The sequence below is a fragment of the Camelus dromedarius genome, chromosome 17 (genome assembly GCF_036321535.1).
Source record: "Camelus dromedarius isolate mCamDro1 chromosome 17, mCamDro1.pat, whole genome shotgun sequence".
NCBI lineage: Eukaryota > Metazoa > Chordata > Mammalia > Artiodactyla > Camelidae > Camelus > Camelus dromedarius.
The window spans coordinates 168,300-191,147 of NC_087452.1; the positions used below are offsets into that span (position 1 = coordinate 168,300).

Here is a 22,848-nt window from a genome sequence, read left to right on the forward strand (position 1 = left end):
CCAGGGAGACTTTGCCCTGTCAGGTCAGCCTTGCAGGAACAAGCATGGGGCCTTTCAAAGCCCGCTGAATTCTGGAAGGGTCCATAGCCCTGGAGCGCCCTCCCCGCCTGGACCCGCGTGACTTTCCGTCCGTCCCCTCCCCTCCCCTCCGGCAGCGGCGCGGGACTGGCGGGGGCGGGCCCGGGCCCACCTCCCCGCCCGCGCCCTCCCGGACCTACCCTGAACGGACTCAGAAGCCCGCTCTGGCCCTGCCGCCTGCGCCTCCTCTCGTGCGTGGTGAGTGCCCGCTGCCCTGCGCCCCGGGCAGGAGGCTGCCCCAGCCCGCGGGGCTCCCGGCTCCGGGCTCCCTGCGGGAGCCCCTGAGGGGCGAGCCTCGCCGCGGGGACCCTACGTCTGGGGTCCGGGTCGGGGGTCCTCCTTGGGGCAGCCGAGGCGCCAGCCTGGCGGGGGTCCTCGGGCCACAGGCCGGCGACACCGCGGAAGATCGCGCAGCGCAGGCCGGCAGGGGACGGGAGGGGCGCTTTCCGGAGCCTGCACCGCGGGGCGGGTGGGCGTTACCAGCCTGCTCACAGAAGAGAAAACTGAGGTTCGGAGAGGGACAGGGACAAGTCAGAGGTGATGCGATGGCCCGTGGCGGACGGACGGACGGACGGACAGCCTGTCCCCCTGCCTCCGAAGTCCCTCACCCCATTCTGGGAACTGGCAACGGTGCCCCATGATTGGCCAAATCTCGGGGCCGGGCACCAGGGCCTCTTGTGATTGGAGAGCTCCAGGCCCCCTGCCGCGGCCCTTTCCGGGCTGGGGGAGCTGGGATCCCGGAGCCCCAGCCCGGCCCCACCATCTGGTTTTGGGGTCGTGCCTTACAGCCAGGTCCCTAGTCATCTGCCCAGGCCCCTCACCTGCCACCTGCCTAGGGGAGGCAGGACTGCCCTCCAGGTGCGCAGAGACAGAATCTAGTATTCTTGGATGCGCGGTGAGGCTTGTGCCCTGGCACCTGGTGACAGTGTTTTCTCCCCACTCCCTCGCTTCTCCGTGAAATAGGGCAAGTTTCTTCAGCTCTGAATTTTAGTTTCTTTGGCTGAAGTTGGGAGGGGCAATAACTCATAGTGCCTGACCCACTAAGGTTGCTTCAAAAAGACGTGAGATTGCGTGCCACATCGGGCCCTGGAGGCCCTGTGCAAAGGGAACATACTGGCATCATCCTCCCCATCACATTAGGAGAAAAGCCTGTGCCATCTCTTTTGGAGACAAAGAAATCGAGGCTTAGAGAGGGAAACCATTGCCACCTGGAGGCTCAGGTGGTCAGAGCAGCAGCAGCATGGCCTGTCCCCTGTGCCCAGAACCGTGGGAAAGACTGCGGTTGGAGCATGACCCCACCGGGGACTCCAGGGCAAGTGTGCCCACCAGCAGGTGCCCAGCAGGTAAGACTGACTGTGGGAGAAGAGTCAGCCCTGGGCCCAGCAGAGGGCAGCTGGAACAGGCGTTTTTGTGGCTGGGTGCCCAGCTCCACGGAGCCTCTGCCCGTGCTAGAACTGCCTTCCCCCACGGGCCCCATGACCACAGCACATGGCGTGGAACAGAGGGTCCCAGCTGCTGCCATGCTTAGCACCGCTGGCCAGGCAGGAGGCCTAGGGAGCCTCACGGTCCCCCAGCTGCCACCTCAGCCCCACAGCATCCCCATGAACCTTGGGCCAAGGGCACCGAGGGTGCCAACTCAGGCAGGAGGCCGAGGCTGGGAGGCTGCCTTCGGCCCACATGGGGCTCTGCGTCTCCTCCCTTCCCTTTCCTCCCCTCCTGGCACCTGATTGTCCTGGCACCAAAGGTCAAGGTGAACCGTCCCACCTAGTGCTCCTGTCCCACTAGCTCTACAGTGGCTTCCTCCACCCTGCCTCCCTGCTTCCAAAAGGATCTCTTTTGTCCCCTTTTATTTTTCCAAGAAATTGATGCTCAATATAGAAAAACAACATTCTAGTTAGAAAAAGATAGTTACAGTCATCAAAAGACTTCCAAACCCCAAAACTCTACCCAGTGACTTTTAACATTTGTGTGAATCCATTCAGGCCTTTATTCAGCCAGCTGACACTTGCACACATATACACACACCACACACACGTGCACCACACACATATACAAATGCACGCATACACGCACCACATACACGCACACACCACACATACACATGCACACACGTATGCACCCACACGCGCACACACACATGCACCCCACACACATGCACACAAACACACCACACACATGTGTGCGTGCACACACACCCCATCATTCTCATTCACTTGACAATGTCTTTTGCAGAAGCATTTAATCTTGGTGACGTCCAGCTTATTTTTTTCTTTCATGAATTGTGCCTCTGGTGTTGTATCTAAAAAGTCGCCACATACTCCAGGTCCTCTAGGTTTTCTCCTGTGTTACCTTCTAAGAATTTTGTACATTTGCATTTTACATTTAGGTCTGCAATGGATTTTGAGTTAATTTTGGGAAGGATGTAGGTCTGTGTCTAGAGTCATCTTTTGTATGTGGATGTCCAGTTGTCCTGGCGCCACTTGTTGAAAAGACTGTCTTCGCTCCGTTGTATTACCTTTGCTCCTTTGTCAAACCATAAAGGTTTTAGAAGGCAAAAAGAACATCTCTGTGAACCTGGAGCAGGCAAAGATTCCTTTACAAGAATACAAAACCCACTCAGCATAAAGGGAGGCTTTGGTACAGTGCACTGTTCAGTACAGTATGAGAACTGTCTTCATTAAAAGACACCGTAGAGTGAAAAGGCCAGTCACAGAATGGGAGGCGTTTTTCATAATTACATCTGACAAAGGACTCGTAGTCTAGATTATTTAAAACAAAAGCCAACAAACTAAAACCTCCTGCAAATGAGCAAGGGAAAGACCACCCAGTGGAAAAAATAGACGAAAGACTTGAAGAGGCAGTCCCCACATAAAGGTATCCAAGTGGCTGTGCCACCGAAGAGGTGGTCACCTCCATCGGTGGTCAGGGACTGGCCAGTGAGCCCCGGAGGGCAGCCCTGGTTCACGTTAGCAAGGCTGTGAAGGGGGCGGGCAGGAGGCCGCAGGGCAGAGCACATGGAAATTGGCACCACCACTTTGGAAGCTCCGAGCCTGTGAGGGCTGAGCATTTCCACACCTGCGACCCGGGAATTCCACTCCTGGGTACATACCCAGAAGAAACGTGTACCTACGTTCAGCAGGAGCTAGGCCCCGGATCTTCACCACAGCCCCGTGGGCGACAGCCTGCAGCTGGCATTTCCCTCCGTAGCAGAGAGGGCAGATGGACATTCTTACTCACACTCACAGTGCAGTACCAGGGCGCAGCCGCCCGGACAGCCCACAGAGCATCGCACGGTGTGACGCTGTTTCTGTAAGTGGAGTCTACTCGCCCCTCTCCCTGTCATTCAGGTGGGCCTCTGGAGTGCCTCTCTGTCTGAGTGCAGAGTACAGGGGTGTGCATAGTGTGTGGAAGTTCACTGGAGCACATGCTTATGACTTGTGCGCTTTTCTGTGTGTCCAAAGCATGTAATAAAATTCAGTAAAATTTTCAAAAAATGTATATTTTTATAAATAGATAATTAAAAGAAATACATCAAGTGGGTAACAGGCTTTAGTGCTACGGGCACGGAGAATGAATGGCCGAACTTCGGAGAACTGCGAGGTCCAGAGGGTGTCATTCATATACCTTCCTTCTTGGCTGTCCAGTGGCACCCCGTCCCCCTTGCCCCCACCTTCAGTCCTCGGGCTGTCCTCTGGGCATCATTCGGGCCCAGGCCCCTGCCTGCTGCTCGAGGAAGCCCAGCCTGCAGGCTGAAAGCCATTTGGGGTCATCTCTCTCAACAGGTGAGGAGGCTGAGGCTGGTGTGACTTCACCGAGGTCACATACCTGGTTAGTTACAGAAATACCCTTATATACAGCTCAGAGGATGTGACACCCAGGGGTATCACGTGATACTCAGCACCATTTTAGGGGGTTTCAGGAGGGAGTCCCTAAGTCTGCAACCGCAGACAACTCACCACTGTGGCGTCTGAAATTCCACCACTGGGGACCTCCCCCTCTGGAGAGGAGACGTGGCCATCTCCCTGCAGGGGCTGGCAGTCCAGGGAGCCAGGAGGTGGGCTGGGGCTGGGGCGGGGCTGGCGGGCGAGGCTCTGGGCAGCTCCCCACCCCAGCCCAGGCCCGCGAGCCCTGTCTGACACGAGGCCTCCTTCTTTCCCAGGTATTCCTGACCCAGCGCCGCTGTCATGAAGATCGCAGTGATCGGACAGAGCCTGTTCGGCCAGGAAGTATACTCTCACCTGAGGGAGGAGGGTCATGAGGTCGTGGGCGTGTTCACTGTGCCAGACAAGGACGGAAAGGCGGACCCCCTGGGTGAGTGGGTGGCTCAGGAGCACAGAGCGGGGGTGCCCGGTGGGCGGTGGTGGGAGCGGAGCCCATGGGGCCCTGTGCTGAGGTCGTGGGCCTCCCTGGATGGAAGCAGCTGTACGTGGTCCACCCTGACCCTGCTCAGGGGCCAACTGGCTGCTGGGCTTTCTGGAACAAAGTGAATGGTGGGATGGGGTCTGTGTCATGGAAGAGGGCTGTGGGGAAGCCGGGCCTGCTCCCAGGGCCCTGCAGTGTGGCCGCTCCAGGCTTCCCCGACCCCCGCACCTGGGCTCTGAAAGGGCTGCCAGGTGGGGGTCCCTGCGGGCCCACAGCCTCAGATGTGAGTGTGCGCTGCAGCCCCCTGTCGCAGGGAGGGCCTGTCAGGCAGAGTGCCGGGCCCCCGCGCCACCCCCTACTCTGGGAGTTTCTGCTTACAGGGAAGGGCTGGGGCCTGAGAATCTGCATTTCCAATGCATTCCCAGTGATGCTGACCCTCCTTCTCTGGGAGAAGCACTGCTGAGCTGGCAAGCTCAGCAGCAAGGCGGGAGGCAGGGGCCCTTGGCTCCACAGACAGACCCTCCAGGGACATTCGTGGGTCCTTCTCAGGCCTGATGGACTCAGAACGTGGGGCCAGATTAGGAAAGGGGCCTTGCGGGCTGCCAGGCACGAGGGCTCGGCTCATTAGGAAGAGAGAGTCTTCCAGATGGAGCGGTGCAGGCTGACCACCGGCTCGGCTCCGCCACACCCCAGTGCCAGCCAGGCTGCTGTTCTAGACCCCACCCACTGAGTCTGGCCACTAAGCGACTGCTGAACCCAGCTCTGAGCCTGGCTGCGGCTGCTCCTTGACCTGCCCTCGGATGTCCTGCGGATGTCCCTGGTCATGGTGGGGACCGCTTCTGCAAGCACAGCCCAGTCTGCTCACATCAGTCCACCTCCCTCGACACCCTGAACACGGGGCGCGGAGGCAGAGGGGCCAGGGAGTGGGTCAGGTCCCTCGGGGGCAGATCAGCAGGTATGTTAGCAGAGACCCAGTACAGGGAAGTGTTCACGGCTACAGGAGAGGGCGGGCCGAGGAGAGCTCTGAGGAGCCAGGTGGTGACTGGAGGAGGCAGCTGCCACCTGTTGGAGGTGGGGGCAGGGACAGAGGGGAAAAGCTGTAACTTCAAAACCTTGGAAGCCTGGGGACCATAATCAGGCCTTCGAGCAGGGTGTGCTGCTGCTGGGGCCGGGGAGGGGCCCTGCAGGTGGGACCTGGGACACAGGGTCGGGGTAGGGGGTGGGTACCGTCTTGAGGACAGTTCTGCAGATGTTGGGAAAATGCCAAACGGACTCAGCTGCTGCTCTGGGAAGGCACCGCTGCCGCTGGGGTGAAGAGGTGAGGCTGGTCAGACGGTCTAGGGGAGGGAGGCACTCAGAAGTCTTGGCGGTCAGTAGCGGGCAGTCCAGGCAAAGCCGTTCCTGTCCCCTCTGCTGCCCAGGAGCCCCGCTGGCAGCAAGGATGTTGGGAGGGACAGGCCTGGAGAGGAGGTGCAGGAGCCACTGGGCTGGAGAGGCTGAGGCGCTGAGCGTGCGTGGGTGCGGGGCAGGGCTGGACTCTCACCTGCTGTCCCGCAGGCCTGAAGGCGGAGAAGGATGGAGTGCCCGTGTTCAAGTTCCCCCGCTGGCGGGCCAAGGGCCAGGTTCTGCCCGATGTGGTGGCGAAGTACCAAGCTCTGGGTGCCGAGCTCAACGTCCTGCCCTTCTGTAGCCAGTTCATCCCCATGGAGATCATTGGGGCTCCCCGCCACGGCTCCATCATCTACCACCCGAGTCTGCTCCCCCGGCACCGAGGGGCCTCGGCCATCCACTGGTGAGACAGGGCCACGACGCCCACCTGCCCCAGTTGTCCCCTCCGTCAGCCCAGAGCTCTTCTCTGGGGCGTCTGTGCCATGCTGCCAGACGGCATCCACATGGTGGACTGTAGTGCGATCGTCAGCAAGAACTGGGGTCAGGCTTCGCCGCGCGCTCTGCGTCCCACAGTGAACCCCAAAGTGTTCCCATCCTGGAACGGGGTCACCCAGACAGAGCGGGTTAAGGGCTCCCACACACTGCCAGAGCTCTCAGCAGCCCCCCACTTGGAAAGAGATCGAGACACAGTGAAGACTTGCCTGAATAGGAGGGTTTGGGACAATGGGCGGTGTTGAGGCTGGTGGCTAGAGAGCTCGGAGGGGCGGTCGGGGCAGGGAGACATCCCAGCTGGGAAAAGACAGCAGGTTTGCAGTCAGACTGGCCTGGCTGGGATCCAGGCTCCCTGACCCCCAGTCACGTCTCTGCACTTCTCCGGGCCTCAGTCTCCTTGTCTGTGGAAGGCGGGCGAAGCCTGTGATACTGGTTGGGAGGATAAAGTCACGCAAGGCATTAGGGCTTTTTGCACAACACCTGGCACACAGCTGGCGTCAGCAAGTGCCGTCTTCCTTCCCGTTCATGCCACAGCGGGTGTGGGTCCTCCCCTGGAGGGAAGGGGCATGTCCCAGGGTGTCGTGGGCCACAGGGGCAGCCCCCAGGGCCTCTTCTCCGTGGTCCTTCCTCCTGGACTTAGCCTTTCACTCTTCTGCTCCTAGGACCCTCATTCATGGAGACAAGAAAGGGGGGTTTACCATCTTCTGGGCGGACGATGGTCTGGACACTGGGGACCTTTTGCTCCAGAAGGAGTGTGAGATCCTCCCGGACGACACCGTGACTACCCTGTACAACCGCTTCCTCTTCCCCGAAGGCGTCAAGGGGATGGTGAGGGCTGGGGGCTGGCCGTGTGGCATGTGTCCCAGTGGCCCCCCCAGCCTGGCACCCTCTTTTGGTCAGCCTGCTGCCGCAGAGCTGGACAGGAATGTGCTCCCCCAATTCCAGCATGTGGAGGGGGAGAGCGCTCATTTCAGGGTCTCAGGGAGGCAGGGTTAGGACATAATGTGTTGTATTAGGCAGGACTCTTGCCTACTACTGTCGGAAGCCATCTCAACAAGCTTCAGCCAAAAGCGGACATTTTGGGCTCATTTAAGAGAGAAGACGGAAGGCAGGCATGTCACCAAGCTGTGACATGGGATTCCATCTCTCTTTTTTCACCCTGACTCTATTTTTCTCTGTTTGGTAGCTTCATCCTCAGGTTGGCTGCCCTTAAATGGGAGGAAAGAGTCACGGGTGGCTCGAGGTTTACACCCCTTGATTCCAGGGGAGAGAACCCCTCTTTCTTCTAGAATTTATGAATAGAAAATCAGAGGAGACTCTGATTGGCCAGTTTTAGGTCGTGTGACCACTCTGAGCTGATCACTGGCCAGGAAGGTGGAGTGCTCTGATTGGCAGCCTCAGTCCTGTGCTTCCTTACGTGGGGAGGAGGTGGCGAGGTGAGGGGGGAGTGGTTGAGGCGGTGGCCTGGGGAGCAGGTTGCCCAGGTGTAGTCACTGGACTGAGTTCTCGTGGGAGGGGCAGGGGGAGGGGGACAGACCCAGAGGGCTGATGTCAGAGCAGGTTGTGCAGGCCCCTAGGGGTCAGTGTGTTTGGGGGCGCCGGGGTCCAGCAGGGGAGGCCAGCCAGGACAGGGGTCAGGCAGGGCGGCTCCTAGCACAGCGGTGACTGCCGCCCAAATGCCCAGCGGCCCCAGCCCTGGGCCCGGCGTCTGCCGGCCAGGGTCCAGCTGCTCACCAAGGAGTGAGCAAGCAGGCCTGCGAGAGGTCTGACGCGACTCACCCCACAGAAGCACCCTTCAGGGCCGCACCCCCAGTAGGCAGCCGCCAGTCACACGTGCTCTTACACTAATTTAAGTGGATTTAATTAAAGATCGAGGCCACCGAGCTCACTGGCTGCATTTTAGGTCCCAAGTAACCGCGTAGGCCCAGCAGCCTCTGAACTGGACAGTGGTCCACGGCCATCACCACAGAAGTTCCCCCGGGCAGTCCTGCCGTGCGCGTTTCTGACCTCCCCTGGTTTCTCAGTCTTGGCATCTCTGGGGGCCCCCCCAACCCCCTCCTCCCTCACAGCGGGGCAGAGTTCCTCGGCTGTCTTCCCATTTTCTCCTGATTCCTTCGCTCGCAACCTTCCTCTTTCCTGTGACAAACTGCTCCCCTGCTTGGCTTGGGACCTCCACGTCCATCACGGGGCTCAGGGTCCATCCTCCTTAAAAGGCGGGGAGCTTTTGGACAAAAATGTGGAGGCTCGTTTGGGCTAGCACCGCACAGGGCTTCAGTTTGCACAGCCTTCCGGGGCCTTGTGTTGGGGGAGGGCGGGGTTGCGTACTCATTGCTCAGGTTGCAGTTAGATTCGGGGTGACCCCACCTGCTCATGCAGCAGATATTCCTTGAGTGCCCGCTGGGTGCCAGGCATGGTGCCAGGCAGGTCTGGTCAGTGTGGGGCTGGGTCCAGACAATGTGAACCCAGGGGCTGGGAGTTAGGGCAGGGTTCTAATGCTGGGGACGCCAACGAACGGGTCTCCCCAGGTTCAGGCCGTGAGGCTCATTGCTGAGGGCAAAGCCCCCAGACTCCCTCAGCCTGAGGACGGAGCCACCTATGAGGGGATTCAGAAGAAGGAGACAGCCAGGGTGAGTGCGGAGCCCCGCCCTGTGCATGGGCGGGGCTGGGGCTCACTGGGTGGCCGGCCAGGTCGTGGTGGTTTAAGGCCTGAAATTCGAGCATCCCCCACGGGAGGCGTGAGCAGGCTCGTGTGGCACCTGGACAGGTGGGGAACGGGGTCAGTTTGGGTTCTTCCCGGTTCCCCTTTAGGAAGAGGCAGGCAGGGCCCCCGGGGGAAGACTTGGGGGAGGGTGTGAAAAATCAGTGCTGCTGGGAGTCTCTAAGAGGGAATCCAGTTCCTCGGAGCTGTCACAGTGAGGGAGCAGAGGGCTCAGGGCTGATGGGGTGCTGCATGGGGGCCTAGTGAGCCCTGCAGCTGAGGAAGGGGAGGAGGAGCTGCCGGGGGCCCATGGGGTAGCCTGCACTTTGAATTGGGCCTTGGCCATCTTAACAGAACGTTGTCTTCCCCAAACCATACTGAAGTTTACATCACGGGGGAAGACTGAGGCTTCGAGCACACTCAGAGCCAGGTTCCAGGGAGAAGCCCAGCCCAGCTCTGGGACTCAGAGTAGAGTCAAGAGGAAGCCAGACTTCCCAGCCCTTCCCCAGGGCTCCACCCATTGTCAGGGGATCCTCAGGGCCTGAGGGGAGGCCAGAGGTGTTGCCCAGATGGTCAGGGAGCCGGGAGCGACCACTGAGCACACACATCCTGCCCCACAGATCAACTGGGACCAGCCAGCAGAGGCCATACATAACTGGATCCGTGGGAACGACAAGGTGCCGGGCGCCTGGACGGAGGCCGGTGGGCAGGTATGTCCCTGCGTGGTCGGGTGGGCCGAGCTCCCGGCTGTAAAACTGTGAACTATGTTTGAATGAAATGGTAAACAGCCATTGTTCAGACCCCCAACCCTGCCCAGGTGCCCCAGGTCCCCCAGCCCCGCGCACAGCATGGCTCCAGGCCTCCAGGCCTCCAGACCCGGCAGCAGCTCTGGGGTGGAGCTGTGCTGGGTGTAACATACTTTGAGTCTCACCCCTGGGCTCTGTCAAAAGTTCGGAAACAGCAGAAGTAAGACTAACGAGTCACTGAAGTGGCACTTAGCAGAAATGTGTCGTGCACACACCAGAGAGGCGGTGCAGGAAGCAGGAGCCCTCGAGCCAGGCTCCAGGTGAGGCTCCTGGTCTGCTGAGTGGTGGGGAGGTGGGAGCTGGCTAGAACGTCAGAGTTTTCTTACATGACAGGGGGTCAGCTAGTGGCTACTGTGTATCGATTTTGAGGAACAGTTTAAAGTTTGCTTACGGTTTCCGGAGACATGAGCGAGAAGTGACTGAGGTCAGGTTAGTCCTGCTTGTCTTGTGAAATGGGCCAAACCAAGTTCTGCTTGTCGCTGAACTGGCCTTGTCTGCTCGGGGGGCTTTCAAGGCTGGTCTCCACTGGGGTTTGATTTTAGCAGCACTCGGAGACCCCAGGCCCAGCTCTAACTCCAGCTTCATCCCAGGGGGAGGGGCGGCATGGTCGGGCCAGGGTAGCGGGCAGGTTAGATGCTGAGAAGGGGACCTGGGGCTCACGGACTCTCAAGAGGCATCGGGGCTGGTGGGACCGTGAGCAGAGGGCCTACGGCCACCCACGTCTAAGGCAGCCCTCTCCTCCACAAAGCCCAGGGTGTCCAAACCCCTGCTCACGGCTGACTGCCCAGACCGTCCAAGGTCCCTCTGCTGCCCTCACCGCAACAAGAACCTTTGCAAAGTGGCCGGGGCTCAGCGGCTTCCCCAGGGCAGTGTCTCGCTCTGTGATGCCCACGTAGACTTTCTGCCAGTTTGTCCCCCTGGGTCCAAGCCCCAAGGCAGTGTGAGGAGTCACGGGGCCTCCTGAGGCCCCACAAGGTGGCGGCCCTGGCCCCGGCCTGTGCCCCCAGCCCCACACAGCCCTGCCCGGTCCGCACAGCCGGGCCGCTCATCCTCCGTCTGCTGGCTTTCCTGCCCTTAACAGAAGCTGACATTTTTCAACTCAACGCTGAACACTGCAGGCCTGGTGCCGGAGGGAGAAGATTTGCCCATCCCGGGAGCTCGTCGTCCAGGGGTAGTCACCAAAGCGGGACTCATCCTCTTCGGGAACGATGACCAAATGGTAATGGTGCTGCCGTGGGTCACTGTCATACTGTAGGCTCAGGCCTACTCCGGCTGTTCTGGAGAAAGCGGGCAAAGGGGACCACAGGCTTCAGGATGGGAGACTCCACCCTTGCCCCCGAGCACGGCTTAACTTCCCTGTCCTGGGAGGCCGGCCCCTGGCTCTGCCTGACCATGTGTCCCCCACAAGCTGGGTGTCAGAGTCGGGGAGAGACCCTCTCCCAGGAGCCCTGAACGCGGGATCTGGTTTTAGTCCAGCAGATGGTCCAGGTGTTTGACCTGTGCCTTGGTTTCCTTCTCTTCAAACAAGGAAGCCGTAGTGAAAACCCCTGGAGCCATGCTGGGCACATAACATGCTCAGTGGTAGAGTGCATGCTTAGCATGCATGAGCTCCTGGGTTCAATCCCCAGCACCTCCATTAAATAAATAAATAAACAAACCTCATTCCCCGCCCCCCAGAGAAGTGTAACGTGCTGTGATTCGCGTTAGCCAAATGCAACTCAGATAGCTGCGATGATTTGTGGAGTGCCTGCACGCCAGGCACTGTTTTAAAACAATTTGAGGCATGAAATTTAGTTTTCCCAACAGCTATATGAGATGTGTATTAATATTACACCCACATTACTGAGCAGAAAACTGAAGCAAAATGATTTAAATAACCTGTCCAGCATCACACGGGCTGGTCCGTGGCAGAGCTGGAATTCAGGCCGTCGCCCCAGGGCTCTGAGCTCCACTGCTGGCCGTGACGCTACCGCTGCTGCTCTCTGCGTGCAGTGGTCGGGCAGGTCTGGACCTGAGGGTACTGGGGCAGGGAAGAAGGGCCAGGCAGGGGTCTTCGAGTACTTTGGGGAGCTTCATTGTGGATGTCGAGCCCTGGGCGGCGTGGGTGTGTACAGGCCAGGGGGACGTGGAGCAGCTCTGCAGAGATGGTGCGAGCTCACGCTGGGTGCCCGCCCCGCCGCGCTCTGCGTCCGCGGGCCTCCCCGAGGAGGTGATCGGGTATTTCAGGTTTCAATTCACGGTTGCTGGTGCAGTTGGCTCAGGTTCTGGGAGCAGCGTCCGAGACGGGAGTTGTGCGTGTGAGCTGTCGAGGGAGGCAGGCTGCGGCGCAGGGTGACTGAGCCAAGACAAGGGTCTGGAGCAGTGCGGCCTCGATCTGGTCCCAGGGCGGGCTCTGCGGTGAACTGGGCCTGCTGGTTGTGCTCCCGCGTCCTCACGCTGGGCAGCGAGGCGTGGCTCCTGGGCCTCTCTGCCTGGTGGTGCTGGTCCGCCAGCCGCAGTCAGGGAGGAGAGGGCAGGTGTGGACCACTAGCCCAGGCTTGCAGCAGCTGGAAGGTGACGTCTCTGGCCAGGAGGGGCTGGGACCGTCTCCGCCCCGATATCCACAGGGACAGCAAAGTGCAAGAGGAAGCCTTGGCAGAGACCTGTGGTTGAGGCACCTTCCAGGAACTTCCCTGTAGGCCTGGCTGGGCTTTAGCTCCAGGCCCTCTTTGCAAGGCAGCCAGGGACAAGGCTTCCATTCCTTCGGGCATGTACAGGTGTACGGTCCTCATAGACCAGTCTGATCCGACAGACACGTCCTCTGCCGTGAGCTCACCCGCTCCCCTGCCCACCTCTGCGCCCAGAGGGGCATCTGACCTGCACCGGTGTTCACGGGATTTTAGACGCTGGGCTGTTGGACAGTTCGTTGTTTTCTGCATTGATTTTCAAAACAGCACTTGAAATACTTCTGTCTAGTGAGCAGGCAACAGCTTTACAGAAATAATAAAACCTCTGCGCTTTTGAGAAGTGAGCGTGTGGTGGGGTGGCCGGCAGGGGGCGCGAGCTGGATGCACCCCGAGAGCGGCGGCCCCTCCGCCTGGTTGCGTCTCCTCTTCACTCCCCAGGGCTCCGGCTGGGGACCGGGCTGAGCAGGGCCCCCACGAGGCAGTGCAGGTGCTGTGACAGCCTTCCTTTACAGCTGCTGGTGAAGAACGTCCAGCTGGAGGACGGCAGGATGATCCCAGCCTCACACTTCTTCAAGGGGGCAGACAGCAGCGCCCTGGAGCTGACGGAGGAGGAGCTGGTCACTGCGGAGGCCGTGCGGGTGAGACCCCTGCAGGCTCCCGTCTGGTTGGGCAGGTGGTGCACTGCACACATGTTTGCAAACTGCACTCCCTGGGGTCAGGCTGTGCACACCCTCTGGGGGTAGATGTGCCGACCCCAGGCACACTGTCGGTTCTGTCCTGTGTTGGGGCTTCCTGGTGTCCCCGGCCCCTCCTTCCCCTGCCACTGGGGCCCTGGGGTTTGACCAGCTGGGCCTGCCTCTTCTGGGGACTTGCTGTCATCAGTGGGCCGATGGAACAGGAGCCCCTGGAATAGCCAAGGGAGTCAGGTGCCAAGCCCACGGCCCTCCGAGAGAGCCTGTGCCCTGGAACCTTCTGGAAAGGCTTCCCCAGAGGGAGACCCTGCATGGTCCCCTGCTCAGGTGCCATAGTTGGTCGATCTGGACTCTAGGCCCGCTTGCCCGTGTGACTCGGGACAGCACACCCCCGTCTGAGGCTCAGCCTCCCCCACCTGGAGGCCAGGCAGCGCCCTGCCCAGAGCTGCTCCCGCCCCTCCCCGCCCTCCCCACCCCGCTCCCCCGGAAGCCGTGGTTTGGATGACATGCAGCCGGATTACCCAGAGGGCATCGGGTGGGTTTTCAGCCTCTCAGTCATCCAGCCGTGTGTTGCTTCTCTAAGATGTGCACGCAGACACAAGGGGTGTGACGGGGGCACTGTCCCTGCTGTCCTGCGTGCCCCTCATGGGGACGAGTGAGCAACCAAGCGCGTGAATAAAGTATCTTCAGGCAGGAGGCGTGCTGGGAGGCAGTGTCGGGAGTGAGGGGCCAACTACAGGAGGGGCCGGGGGTTGGTCTGAGCCAAGACCTGAGTAGAGAGATAACGTCCTTGGAGACAGAAGGCACAGAAAATGCCGAGGCCCCGAGCGTCGGGGAGCCGCGATGGTGGCGGCGGTGGTGGTGAAGGTGTGGAAGACAAGAGCAGGGCAGGGCTGCCAGCAAGGTGCGGGAGGAGCCCAGGACACCGAGCACTTCCAAGGTGAAGGCTGAACGTTCTGAATGTCTGTTGGAAAAAAAAACAGCCTATTTATTCAAAAACTGTTCTTGGAGCAATTGCTCTGGCCCTGGCCCATGCCGGCCTGGGGTTTCAGGGCGGCTGGACAGACTTCTTACAGCCGAGCGGCCCTCGGGGTGGATGCGGCTGTGTGTTTGTGGAGGACGCCGGGTGGCAGAGGGAGGGACACGTCTGAAAATGACAGCTTGGCGGCACTTGCTAGGGCCTCAGTAAATGTTGACCGGGAGCCTGACAGTCACAGGAAAAGCAGATGCTCCCAGAGTGTCGGGGTTACTCTGAACGTGGAGCAGGGGCCGTGCGGGGCTCTGTGGTTCCAGGAGCTGCTGCACCCACGCGCTCTGCCTTTCTCACGCGGGGAGCCTCCCAAGGCTGCCGCCAGCCCTTTGCCCAGATGAGGAAACTGAGGCCCAGCAGGCCGCCTGCACCTGCTGGCTTGTTGGCCCGAGCTGGGATCTAGACGAGGCTGTGTGGCCTCTCAGTTCCCACCCCTCCTAGATGGACTGTGCACAGAGTGCCCACACGCCAGCGGCGGCCGGTGGCCCCAGGCCGAACAAGGCTTAGGAGGGCAGCCTGCCAGCAGAGCGTCAGTGAAGGTTTGGGGAAGAGGGGACGTGGCAGTCGGCCCTGAGGGATGCCCAGGATGTTAGCATGAGCTGGGGGTTCCAGGTAGCATGTCACCAGTGGGTGAGGGCCTGAGCACAGGCCCAGAGAGAAGGCGGTCACTGGGGGCAGGGGTGGCCGGTGACAGGGAGGTGGGAGCAGCCAAATCCAGGACAGCTTCCCGAGAGAGGCCGGGAGAGGTCCGGCTGGGGGTCCCTGGGGGCTGTTTCCGGTCGGGTCTTGCCCACCCTCCATTCAAGGCAGTGACCAGCCACAGCCTGCCGCCCAGCCAGAGTCGGGGCCCTCCCACCTCCTGTTCTGAGAGGCTTGGCTGGGAGCTGCCCAGAGAGCGGGTGTCCCGTCAGGTCCCTACCCAAGGGCTTGTGCATTCACGAACCATCCCTGCTGTGCTGTCTGCCATGTGACGGCAGCCACACACCAGTGTCCCACTGGGGACCCCCCAAACCAGATGACGCACCCAACGGGGCCAGCAAGAGGGGGCTTGGGAGCAGCTGGCCCTGCACCCCAGTACGTCCAGCCCTCCCGCCACCCCTGCACTGGTGTGGGGCCCCCGAGGGGCTGGCATCAGGGTGAGGTGGGCAGGAGAAGTGGGCAGGTGAGGTGGGCAGGAGGGCAGCTGGGCTCCTGCTTCCCCAGGGAGGCGGTCACCCCAGCACGTCCGGCCTGTGGAGCGGACAAAGCCAGCCTGGCGCCGGGTGGTAGGCACGCTCCCCGGAGCTGCTCCCTCCTGCCCCCGTCCCCCAGGAGCCATGTTCTCACCGCACGTGCTTTCCAGGGTGCCTGGAAACGCATTCTCCCAAGCATCCTGGAGGTGGAAGATTCCACTGATTTCTTCAAGTCGGGGGCCGCGTCGGTGGACGTTGTGAGGTAAGACCAGGAGTGGGGGTCCTGTCCCAGGAGTCTCTGGGTCAGAAGTCACCCCAGAACTGTTTGTTATTTTCTTGGATCATGTGGGTCAGGGAGCCAGAAAGGACTCGCCTGTGCTGACCTCAGGGCCACCTCGAGTGGGTGGCAGGAGCTGGGACAGCTGGGCAGGGGTGTCCGTCCCCACCCCCCAGCCCGGAGCTGGCTTCTCAGTGCGTGTGTCACAGCCCCAGAGTGGCTGCTCTGGGCCTTGGACGTCTAGGTGGCGGCTCACAGCCCTGCAAGTGCGAGGCCAGCAAGCAAGTAGCTGTGGCCCATGGTCCTGTGGTCTCAGTGTCACCAGCCCACCCAGTGTCACGGACAAGGTTGGGGCTGAGACCCGCCTGTCCCGGGAGGAAGACCAGAGAATGTGCGGCTGTTTTAAACGGCCACCAGCCCAATGCCCGTGAAAGCCAGGGTGGGTTGGGGAGGAAGCAGGCAGGGCGGCCCGGGCAGGTGGTCTAACCTCAAGGGGCCCCTCAGTCTGGGCAGGGGCGGGCAGGGAGTCACGACTGCAAGTCTTTTTAAACTTGAGGCATAACTTTATGCGTAAAGGAGCGCATGGGTCTTAAGAGAGCAGCTTGGTGGGCTTGGGTCTGACGCGTGTAGCCCGCGCGCGCTACAGCATACGTGTAACATGCACATCGTGCGACGCGCGACGTGCCTCGCACAAGCTGCGCCTTGCTCACGGTGTGGACGCCGCCCCCCACCCCGGGGGGCCTTCTGCCCCTCCCCAGCCAGCGCCCTCCCCCCCCTCCGTGGACAGCCCCCCACCGCAGACCAGGCCACCTGGCCTCTCCCAGCGGCAGGCTCTGGTCTGCAGAGGGAGGGAGGGCTTTGCGCCTCCGAGCACCAGGGCTGCTGGCTGGTAGCTTTTCTGCTTGGAGTGTCATCATCTGGCTGAGGTACCGGTGACGCTGGCTGCGGAAAAGGAGTTTGGGAGTGTCCCCCCTGCTTCAGGTTCCGGAAGAGTGTGAGAGGGCTTGGTTCGCTGTTTTGAGTGGCTGGTGGGACCTGGCAGGGAGGCCGCCTGCCGGGAGGCGTTTGGTCACTGCTGTCATCCCTTTACCCGATGTCGGTCCGTCAGGCTCGTGCTTCCTCGCGCTTCAGTCTGGCAGGCGCACGTTCCTGGGACTCTGCCCGTCTCTTCTCGGTCGTTCGCTTTGTTGATGTGCAGTTGCTCACCGTAGACCCTTGAGGTCCTTCCATCAGCGTGGCGTCAGTTCTGATGTCTCCTGCGTCATCTGCTTTGTTTGGTTTGACTTCTCTGCTTTCTCTTGCCTGGCTAAAGATTTGTCTATTTTTTTTATCTTTTCAAAATCCCGCTCATAGTTGCGTTGCTCTTTTCTATCGTTTCCTGCTCCTGGTCTCTATTTTGCTTCTTTCGACCCTGATCTTGGTCATTTCCTTTCTCCTGCTGCCTCTGGGCTTGGTTTTTCCTTCTTGTTTTAGTTCCTTGAGGGGTGGAATGATGTGGCTTAACGTGAGGCTTTTTCTTCACGCAGACATTTGTCGCCAAACGCTTCCCTCTAGGGGCTGCTTTTGCTGTTCCCGTAAGTTGTGGTATGTTATGTTCCCATATTCATTTGTTTCAAGGCGTTTTTTGATTCCCTTTGATTTCTTTGACCCGTTGGTCGTGCAGGGGTGTGTTGTTTTAATATACACATTTTTGTGGGTTCAGTTTTCTTCCAGCTTTGATTTCTGGTGTCTACCATTGTGGGCAGAAAGGACGCGCGGTGTTCCAGTCTCCTTGAACTTGCTGAGCCCTGTTTTGTGACCTAACATGTCACCTGCCCTTGGAAGACTCTGTGTTCCGCTGCTGCTGGGTGGAATAGTCTGATATTTCTGTCAACAGCTAAGTCCTCTGCTTGCCAGCCTTCCCCTCGGGTATTCCGTGCATGATTGACAGTGGGCGTTGAAATGCCCCACTTCCCTGTGACGCTGTCTCTCCCGTCAGTTCTGTGTGTCTGTGGCGTGTATTTAGGGGGTCTGCTGCTGGTGCACGAGTGTGAGCTGTTCCATCTCCCCGGGGAACTGGCCCTTTTACCGCTAGGCAGTGTCCTTCATTTCTCGTGGCCGTTTTTGACTTAAGGCCTGATTTGTCGAACGTGAGTGTGGCTCCCTGGCTCTCTGGGCTACTGTCCTGTCACTTGCAGACTGTGTGTGCTTCCACCTGCAGTGAGTCTCCTGCAGCACACGGGTGAATACTGCCGTCTATCCAGTGTTGCAGTCTGTTTCGACAGGAGAGTTCAGTCCGTTTCCATTTAGCCAGATCACTGCCGAAGGACCTGCCTCTGCTGTTTGTCTGTCTGTTTTCTGTGTGTCTTTTATGTGTTTTTGTTCCCCAGCTTCTCTGTTACTGCCCCTTTTTGGTAGTGTACCGCTTTGCTTGCTGTCTCTTTTTTAGCCATTTCTTAATTACCTTGGAGATGACGATAGACGTCTTTAACTTAACCACGCTGTGGCTTAAATAATATCGACTTGGTTTCAGTCCTATGCAAACACTCTAACCCTTACATCTGCATCCCACCCTTGATGTTGTTGTTACTGTCACAGGTGACATCTTTGTATTGAATTCCCGTTGATACAGATTTCAAATGACCGTTTTATGCATTTGCGTATTAAGTAACATAGGGAAAGGGAGAAGCTGCAAACCTTACCAGAAGTCCCATGACGCTGACTTTCCTGTTCACCTGCATTCTTGCCTTTACCAGTGTCCTTTACTTTGTCCTTAAGGCTTTCAGGTTCGCTGTCCTTTCGTCTCAGCCTGAAGGAAGCCCTTTAGGGCAAGTGTACTAGCAATGAACTCCCTTTGCTTTTGTTTGTCTGAAAATGTCTTATTTTCTCCTTCATTCCTGAAAGGTAGTTCTGCGCACATAGAATTCTTGGTTGACATTTTTTTCCTTTCAAGACTTTAAATACGTTATCCCACTGCCTTCAGGCTTCCATGGTTTTTAAGGAAACCTGGCCTTTGACCTATTGCAGATCCTTTGCATTTGCTGGGTCTCTCTCTTGCTACCTTCCAGACTCCTTTGTCCCTGGGATGCGTCAGGCTGGCTGTAACGTGTCTTGGTGTGATCCTCTTTGAGTTTATTCTGCTTGGAGCTTCATTCAGCTTCTTAAATGTGTATATCCACCCATGTGTTTCCTCAGATTTGGAAATGCTGGGGCATTTTTTCTTCAAGTATTTTTCCTGCCCCGTTCTTCCCTGCTCCCCTGGACCTGCTGCAGTGCGTGCTGATGTAGCTGTGAGGTCCTGCTGGCCACTCTCCTCTGATCCTGGTGCTGGATGGTGTCACGTTCCTGCCGTCTCCTCTGCTGGCTCAGACCCGCTCCTGAGTCCGCGGGGCTCCTCACTGCGCAGACTCCGTTGTCGGCCTGAGCAGCTGTTTGCTTTGCTAGCATAGTTTCTCTCTTTGTTGATGCTCTCTGTTTTCCGTAAGTCATCTTGCTGGTCTCCTCTCCTTCCTCATCCGTGGTTTCCTTTAGGACAGTTGCTCTAACATCTTGGCCTTGTAATCCCGGTACCTGGTCTTCCTCAGGGATGACTTCTTTCAAATTCCTTTTTCCTGTAAATAGGCCTGTTTCTTTGTATGTTTTGCAATTTTTTTGCTCAAAACTGGACATTTTGAGTGTTCGTTGTGGCAGTGCTGAGAGTCTGACCCTCTCACTCCTTGGAGGTTTTGCTAAATCTTGCTTGTTGAGGGTTGGAGCCATCCAACTGTGACTTCTCCGAACTTTTCTTCGCCCAGTGTGCATTCCTTGTCGCGTGCAGTCATTGGCGTTCCCCTTCTGTTACCTCTGTGGCCAGCCAGTGGCCCAGCCAGGATTTTCGTAAGCATCTGGATCCCAAAGGGGGGAAAATACTACAGAAGCTGCTTCAGCCTGTTGGGTCGGAAGGATGGCGGCCAGCCCTTCCGCGGCTCCTGGGGGATGAAAAGCGGGGTCCTGGGGCTCAGACAAGTCCTGACGGCCGCCCCAGCTCCCGCAAGCTGCCGCCACTGCCTCCTGCTCGGAGACGGAAAGGCTGGACGTTGCCACCAGACACCAGTCTCTTCACCACCACCCCCCACCCCCGGGAGCTGCACGCATTCCGCCAGACTCTCGAGCTCCGGAGCATCTGGTCTGGACAGGTCTTGGCAGTTCAGCAGCTGTTCAGGTAGAGGGCTGGGTTTTTGGAGCTCACCATTTTTTGGGGTCCAGTCGTAGGTGTTTATTTCTCTTGGGTGAATACCTAAGGGTGTCGGGAAGTTCATGTTTGATTTTTAGGAAATTGCCAAACCGCTTTCCAAAGTGGTTTCCAGAGCACCATCTTACAGTCCCTGCGGCGTGTACGAGTGTCCCCCAGCAGCTGGTGCAGCCAGGCTCTAAATCTAAATCCACGAAGCCATTCTCCGACCGGGCGACGGAGCATCCTGTCACGTGCTCATTTTCCATCCATTCTCCTTCGCTGAAGCATCTGTTCATCTTTTGTCCGTTTTTACTTGGACTTCTCCCTTAGTATTGAGTTTCAGAGTTATTTCTATATTCTAAAAACAAGTGTTTTATCAGATGTGTGATTTGGAACTATTTTCTCTCAATCTGCGGCTTATCTTTTCGCTTTCACAGTGTCTTTCAATGATTATTATTAATCTTCCATTAAATATTATTATTATTAAATATAATTCTACTAATATTTAATCTTCTATTAAATATTATTATCTTCTATTAAATATCATTGTCTCATTTACTCATCAGAAGTTAGTCGAGGAGCCATGTTTATTCCAGTTTTACGGGCAGAGAAACAAAGGCTCAGAGTAGCTGGTTACTTGTCCAGGGTCACACAGTAGTAGATGGTGGAGTCAGCTTGAAAGCAGAGCCTTAACCTGGTTCTCGATGACCCCTGTGCTTCGGGCCTGCCAGGCCTCCTCACGCCCCCTTCCCACCTTCTCCCCCAGGCTGGTTGAGGAAGTGAAGGAGCTGTGTGATGGCCTGGAACTGGAAAACGAAGACGTTTACATGGCAACCACCTTCGGGGACTTCATCCAGCTGCTGGTGCGGAAGCTGCGGGGGGACGACAAGGAGGGCGAATGTGTCATCGACTACGTGAGTCCTGGCCTCCTCCCCGCGGGCACGGGCTGCAGCCCCTCAATCCCACATCTGCAGATCCACAGTGACACAGGGGGACACCTGGACCCCAGAGCCCACCCTCAGTGAGCCAAGCCCCCCTCAGTAATGGGGTAGCCTGAAGACGCCTGGCAGGAGGGCGAACTCATCAGAGGAAACTGGTGTCCAGGGCTCAGTGCACCGGGGACACTCTCCTGAGATGGGAGACAGGACATGAGGAGAGACTGTTAACAGTGTGCGCCTCCCCCGCCCTCCTCCTCTGCGGGCTTTGCTCCTGGTGCTGCGTCTCCCCTGTGCTTCCTGCTCTGCAGCTCGTCCTGCACCCCAGTGGCCCTGGCCCCGGGTCTGGCCCACCACTGCCCCCTCTGTCCCCGTCAGCCGTGGCAGTGCTTCCTGTTCTTGTCAACCTCTGGGTCGACTCGTGGCTTCACCTGTGCAGTCACCTGCATTAAAGTCCTTTGGGTGAAACAAAAGAGATGTGGGGAGGTCAGTGGAGGGAGAGAGAGGAGCTGGGAATGTTTCCCAGTAAGGGAAACAGATGATCCCGAGCTTTTAGCTTGTTCACATGAAGCATGAGGAAGCCACTCAAATCCGTTTTTAAAAGAAACTCTTGAAAAGTCATCCCTAAGGTGTCTTGGTAGCTACCAGCTCCCATGGGAAGTAGCTTTGTGGTAGTTTGTTTGGATGGCAGTTTGGAACAAAAGCTGATGAAGACAGTGCAGGAGACCAGGGTGGACCCCAGGTGGGCCTTGGGATACTGGGTGAATGACCGCTGAAGCGGGAGGGCTCCACATTCTCATGGAGTGGAAAGCCCGGAAGGAGGTGAGTGGCTGTGTCGTGCCTGGTGGCCACAGCCCAATCCACCCACTGGTGCTCCCCGCGTGGGGGTCTCAGGTCAGCGGGTAGCGAGTGGCAGGGCCGCAGCTCCCGCTGGGCAGTTGGGCCGCAGCGTCTGTGCCCGTTACCTCTTCTGATCCTGAAGCTCTGCCCGCACAGTCACTCCCTGGGAAGCAGGGCCCTTGGCTGTGCGTGTCGGGGGCGAGGGGCTCCTGTGTCTCTGGTGGGCACGAGCCCATCACTGCCGCCCGTCTGCAAGGCCTCCACACTGCAGCTCAGGCCTGCGGCCCTTCCTCCCCAGGTGGAAAAGGCAGTGAACAAGCTGACCCTCCGAATGCCGCACCAGCTCTTCATTGGGGGCGCATTTGTGGACGCCGAGGGCGCCAAGACCTATGAGACCATCAACCCGACAGATGGAAGTGTGAGTGCAGGCCCAGCCCACCCCCAACGCTCCTCTCCATCCACACCCCCAACCCTGGTCTCCAGGTCCCAGCCTTCCTACAGGACGCAGGGGGACGATGCGGTGGGGAGGGGCTGGGGAGGCAGGAGGACTCTAAGGGTCCAGAGCTGAGTTAAAACCCCCCAAGGAGGAAATGGAGGCCTTCCTCCCCCGGTACTTCAACAACAGCCCCCACGGGGCCCCGCCATCAGGAGGGCCTCCCTCGAATCCCGGGTTTGTCAGACTCCTTGGCTGTCACCCTCCTAGGTCAGGGGGGCACATGCTCTGCGTTGTCACATTCACACCTCAGACACACCTACAGGTGCACAGTGGGGTTCCTGTCCTGTCCTGTCCTGTCCTGTCCTGTCCGAGAGCAGCTGCAGAAAGCAGGGACCCAAAGTCGGTCACGGGGGGTTTAAAAGAGTGCTGCGAGGCTGTGTGGACACAGACAGGTGCCCTCTGGCAGGAACATGGGGCTGTCACCACCTTAAGGCCTGTTCTGGGAACCCCGGGCGGGAGGCTGTGTGGACAGGGCTGCCTGGCGCTGGGGCCGGCGGAGAGGGCGCAGCCTACCTGTGGAGACCCGCAAGGAGGCACTGGCCTCAGCCCTCGTACGCCCATCTCCCGCCCGCTTCCCTTTGGCTGAGGCCAGGTGGCAGGAGGCGTGGGGCCTGTGCTGACATGCAGGTGGGCACCCTCAGGGCCCTGAATGGGGGGGCGGGCTGGTCCACACACCTGTTTTACTTAGGATGTAAGCCCCACCCCCACTCCCCTCCACCGGAC

The 22,848-nt window shown here is 58.9% G+C and overlaps 1 protein-coding gene across 2 annotated transcripts in view; it reads left to right on the forward strand.

Moving 5' to 3' along the window:
• Positions 1 to 217: 217 nt before the first annotated feature.
• ALDH1L1 (aldehyde dehydrogenase 1 family member L1) overlaps positions 218 to 22,848 on the forward strand; it is a 47,327-nt gene continuing 24,696 nt past the window's right edge. For both annotated transcript variants that reach the window (XM_031471095.2, XM_031471096.2), the window contains exons 1-11: positions 218 to 276; positions 4,238 to 4,389; positions 5,998 to 6,232; positions 6,984 to 7,149; positions 8,847 to 8,948; positions 9,640 to 9,729; positions 10,907 to 11,044; positions 13,004 to 13,129; positions 15,556 to 15,647; positions 20,621 to 20,768; positions 21,928 to 22,047. In XM_031471095.2, coding sequence (XP_031326955.2) covers positions 4,263 to 4,389; positions 5,998 to 6,232; positions 6,984 to 7,149; positions 8,847 to 8,948; positions 9,640 to 9,729; positions 10,907 to 11,044; positions 13,004 to 13,129; positions 15,556 to 15,647; positions 20,621 to 20,768; positions 21,928 to 22,047 — 1,344 coding nt within the window. In that variant the 5' untranslated portion in view covers positions 218 to 276; positions 4,238 to 4,262. The remainder of the gene's footprint in view (positions 277 to 4,237; positions 4,390 to 5,997; positions 6,233 to 6,983; positions 7,150 to 8,846; positions 8,949 to 9,639; positions 9,730 to 10,906; positions 11,045 to 13,003; positions 13,130 to 15,555; positions 15,648 to 20,620; positions 20,769 to 21,927; positions 22,048 to 22,848) is intronic.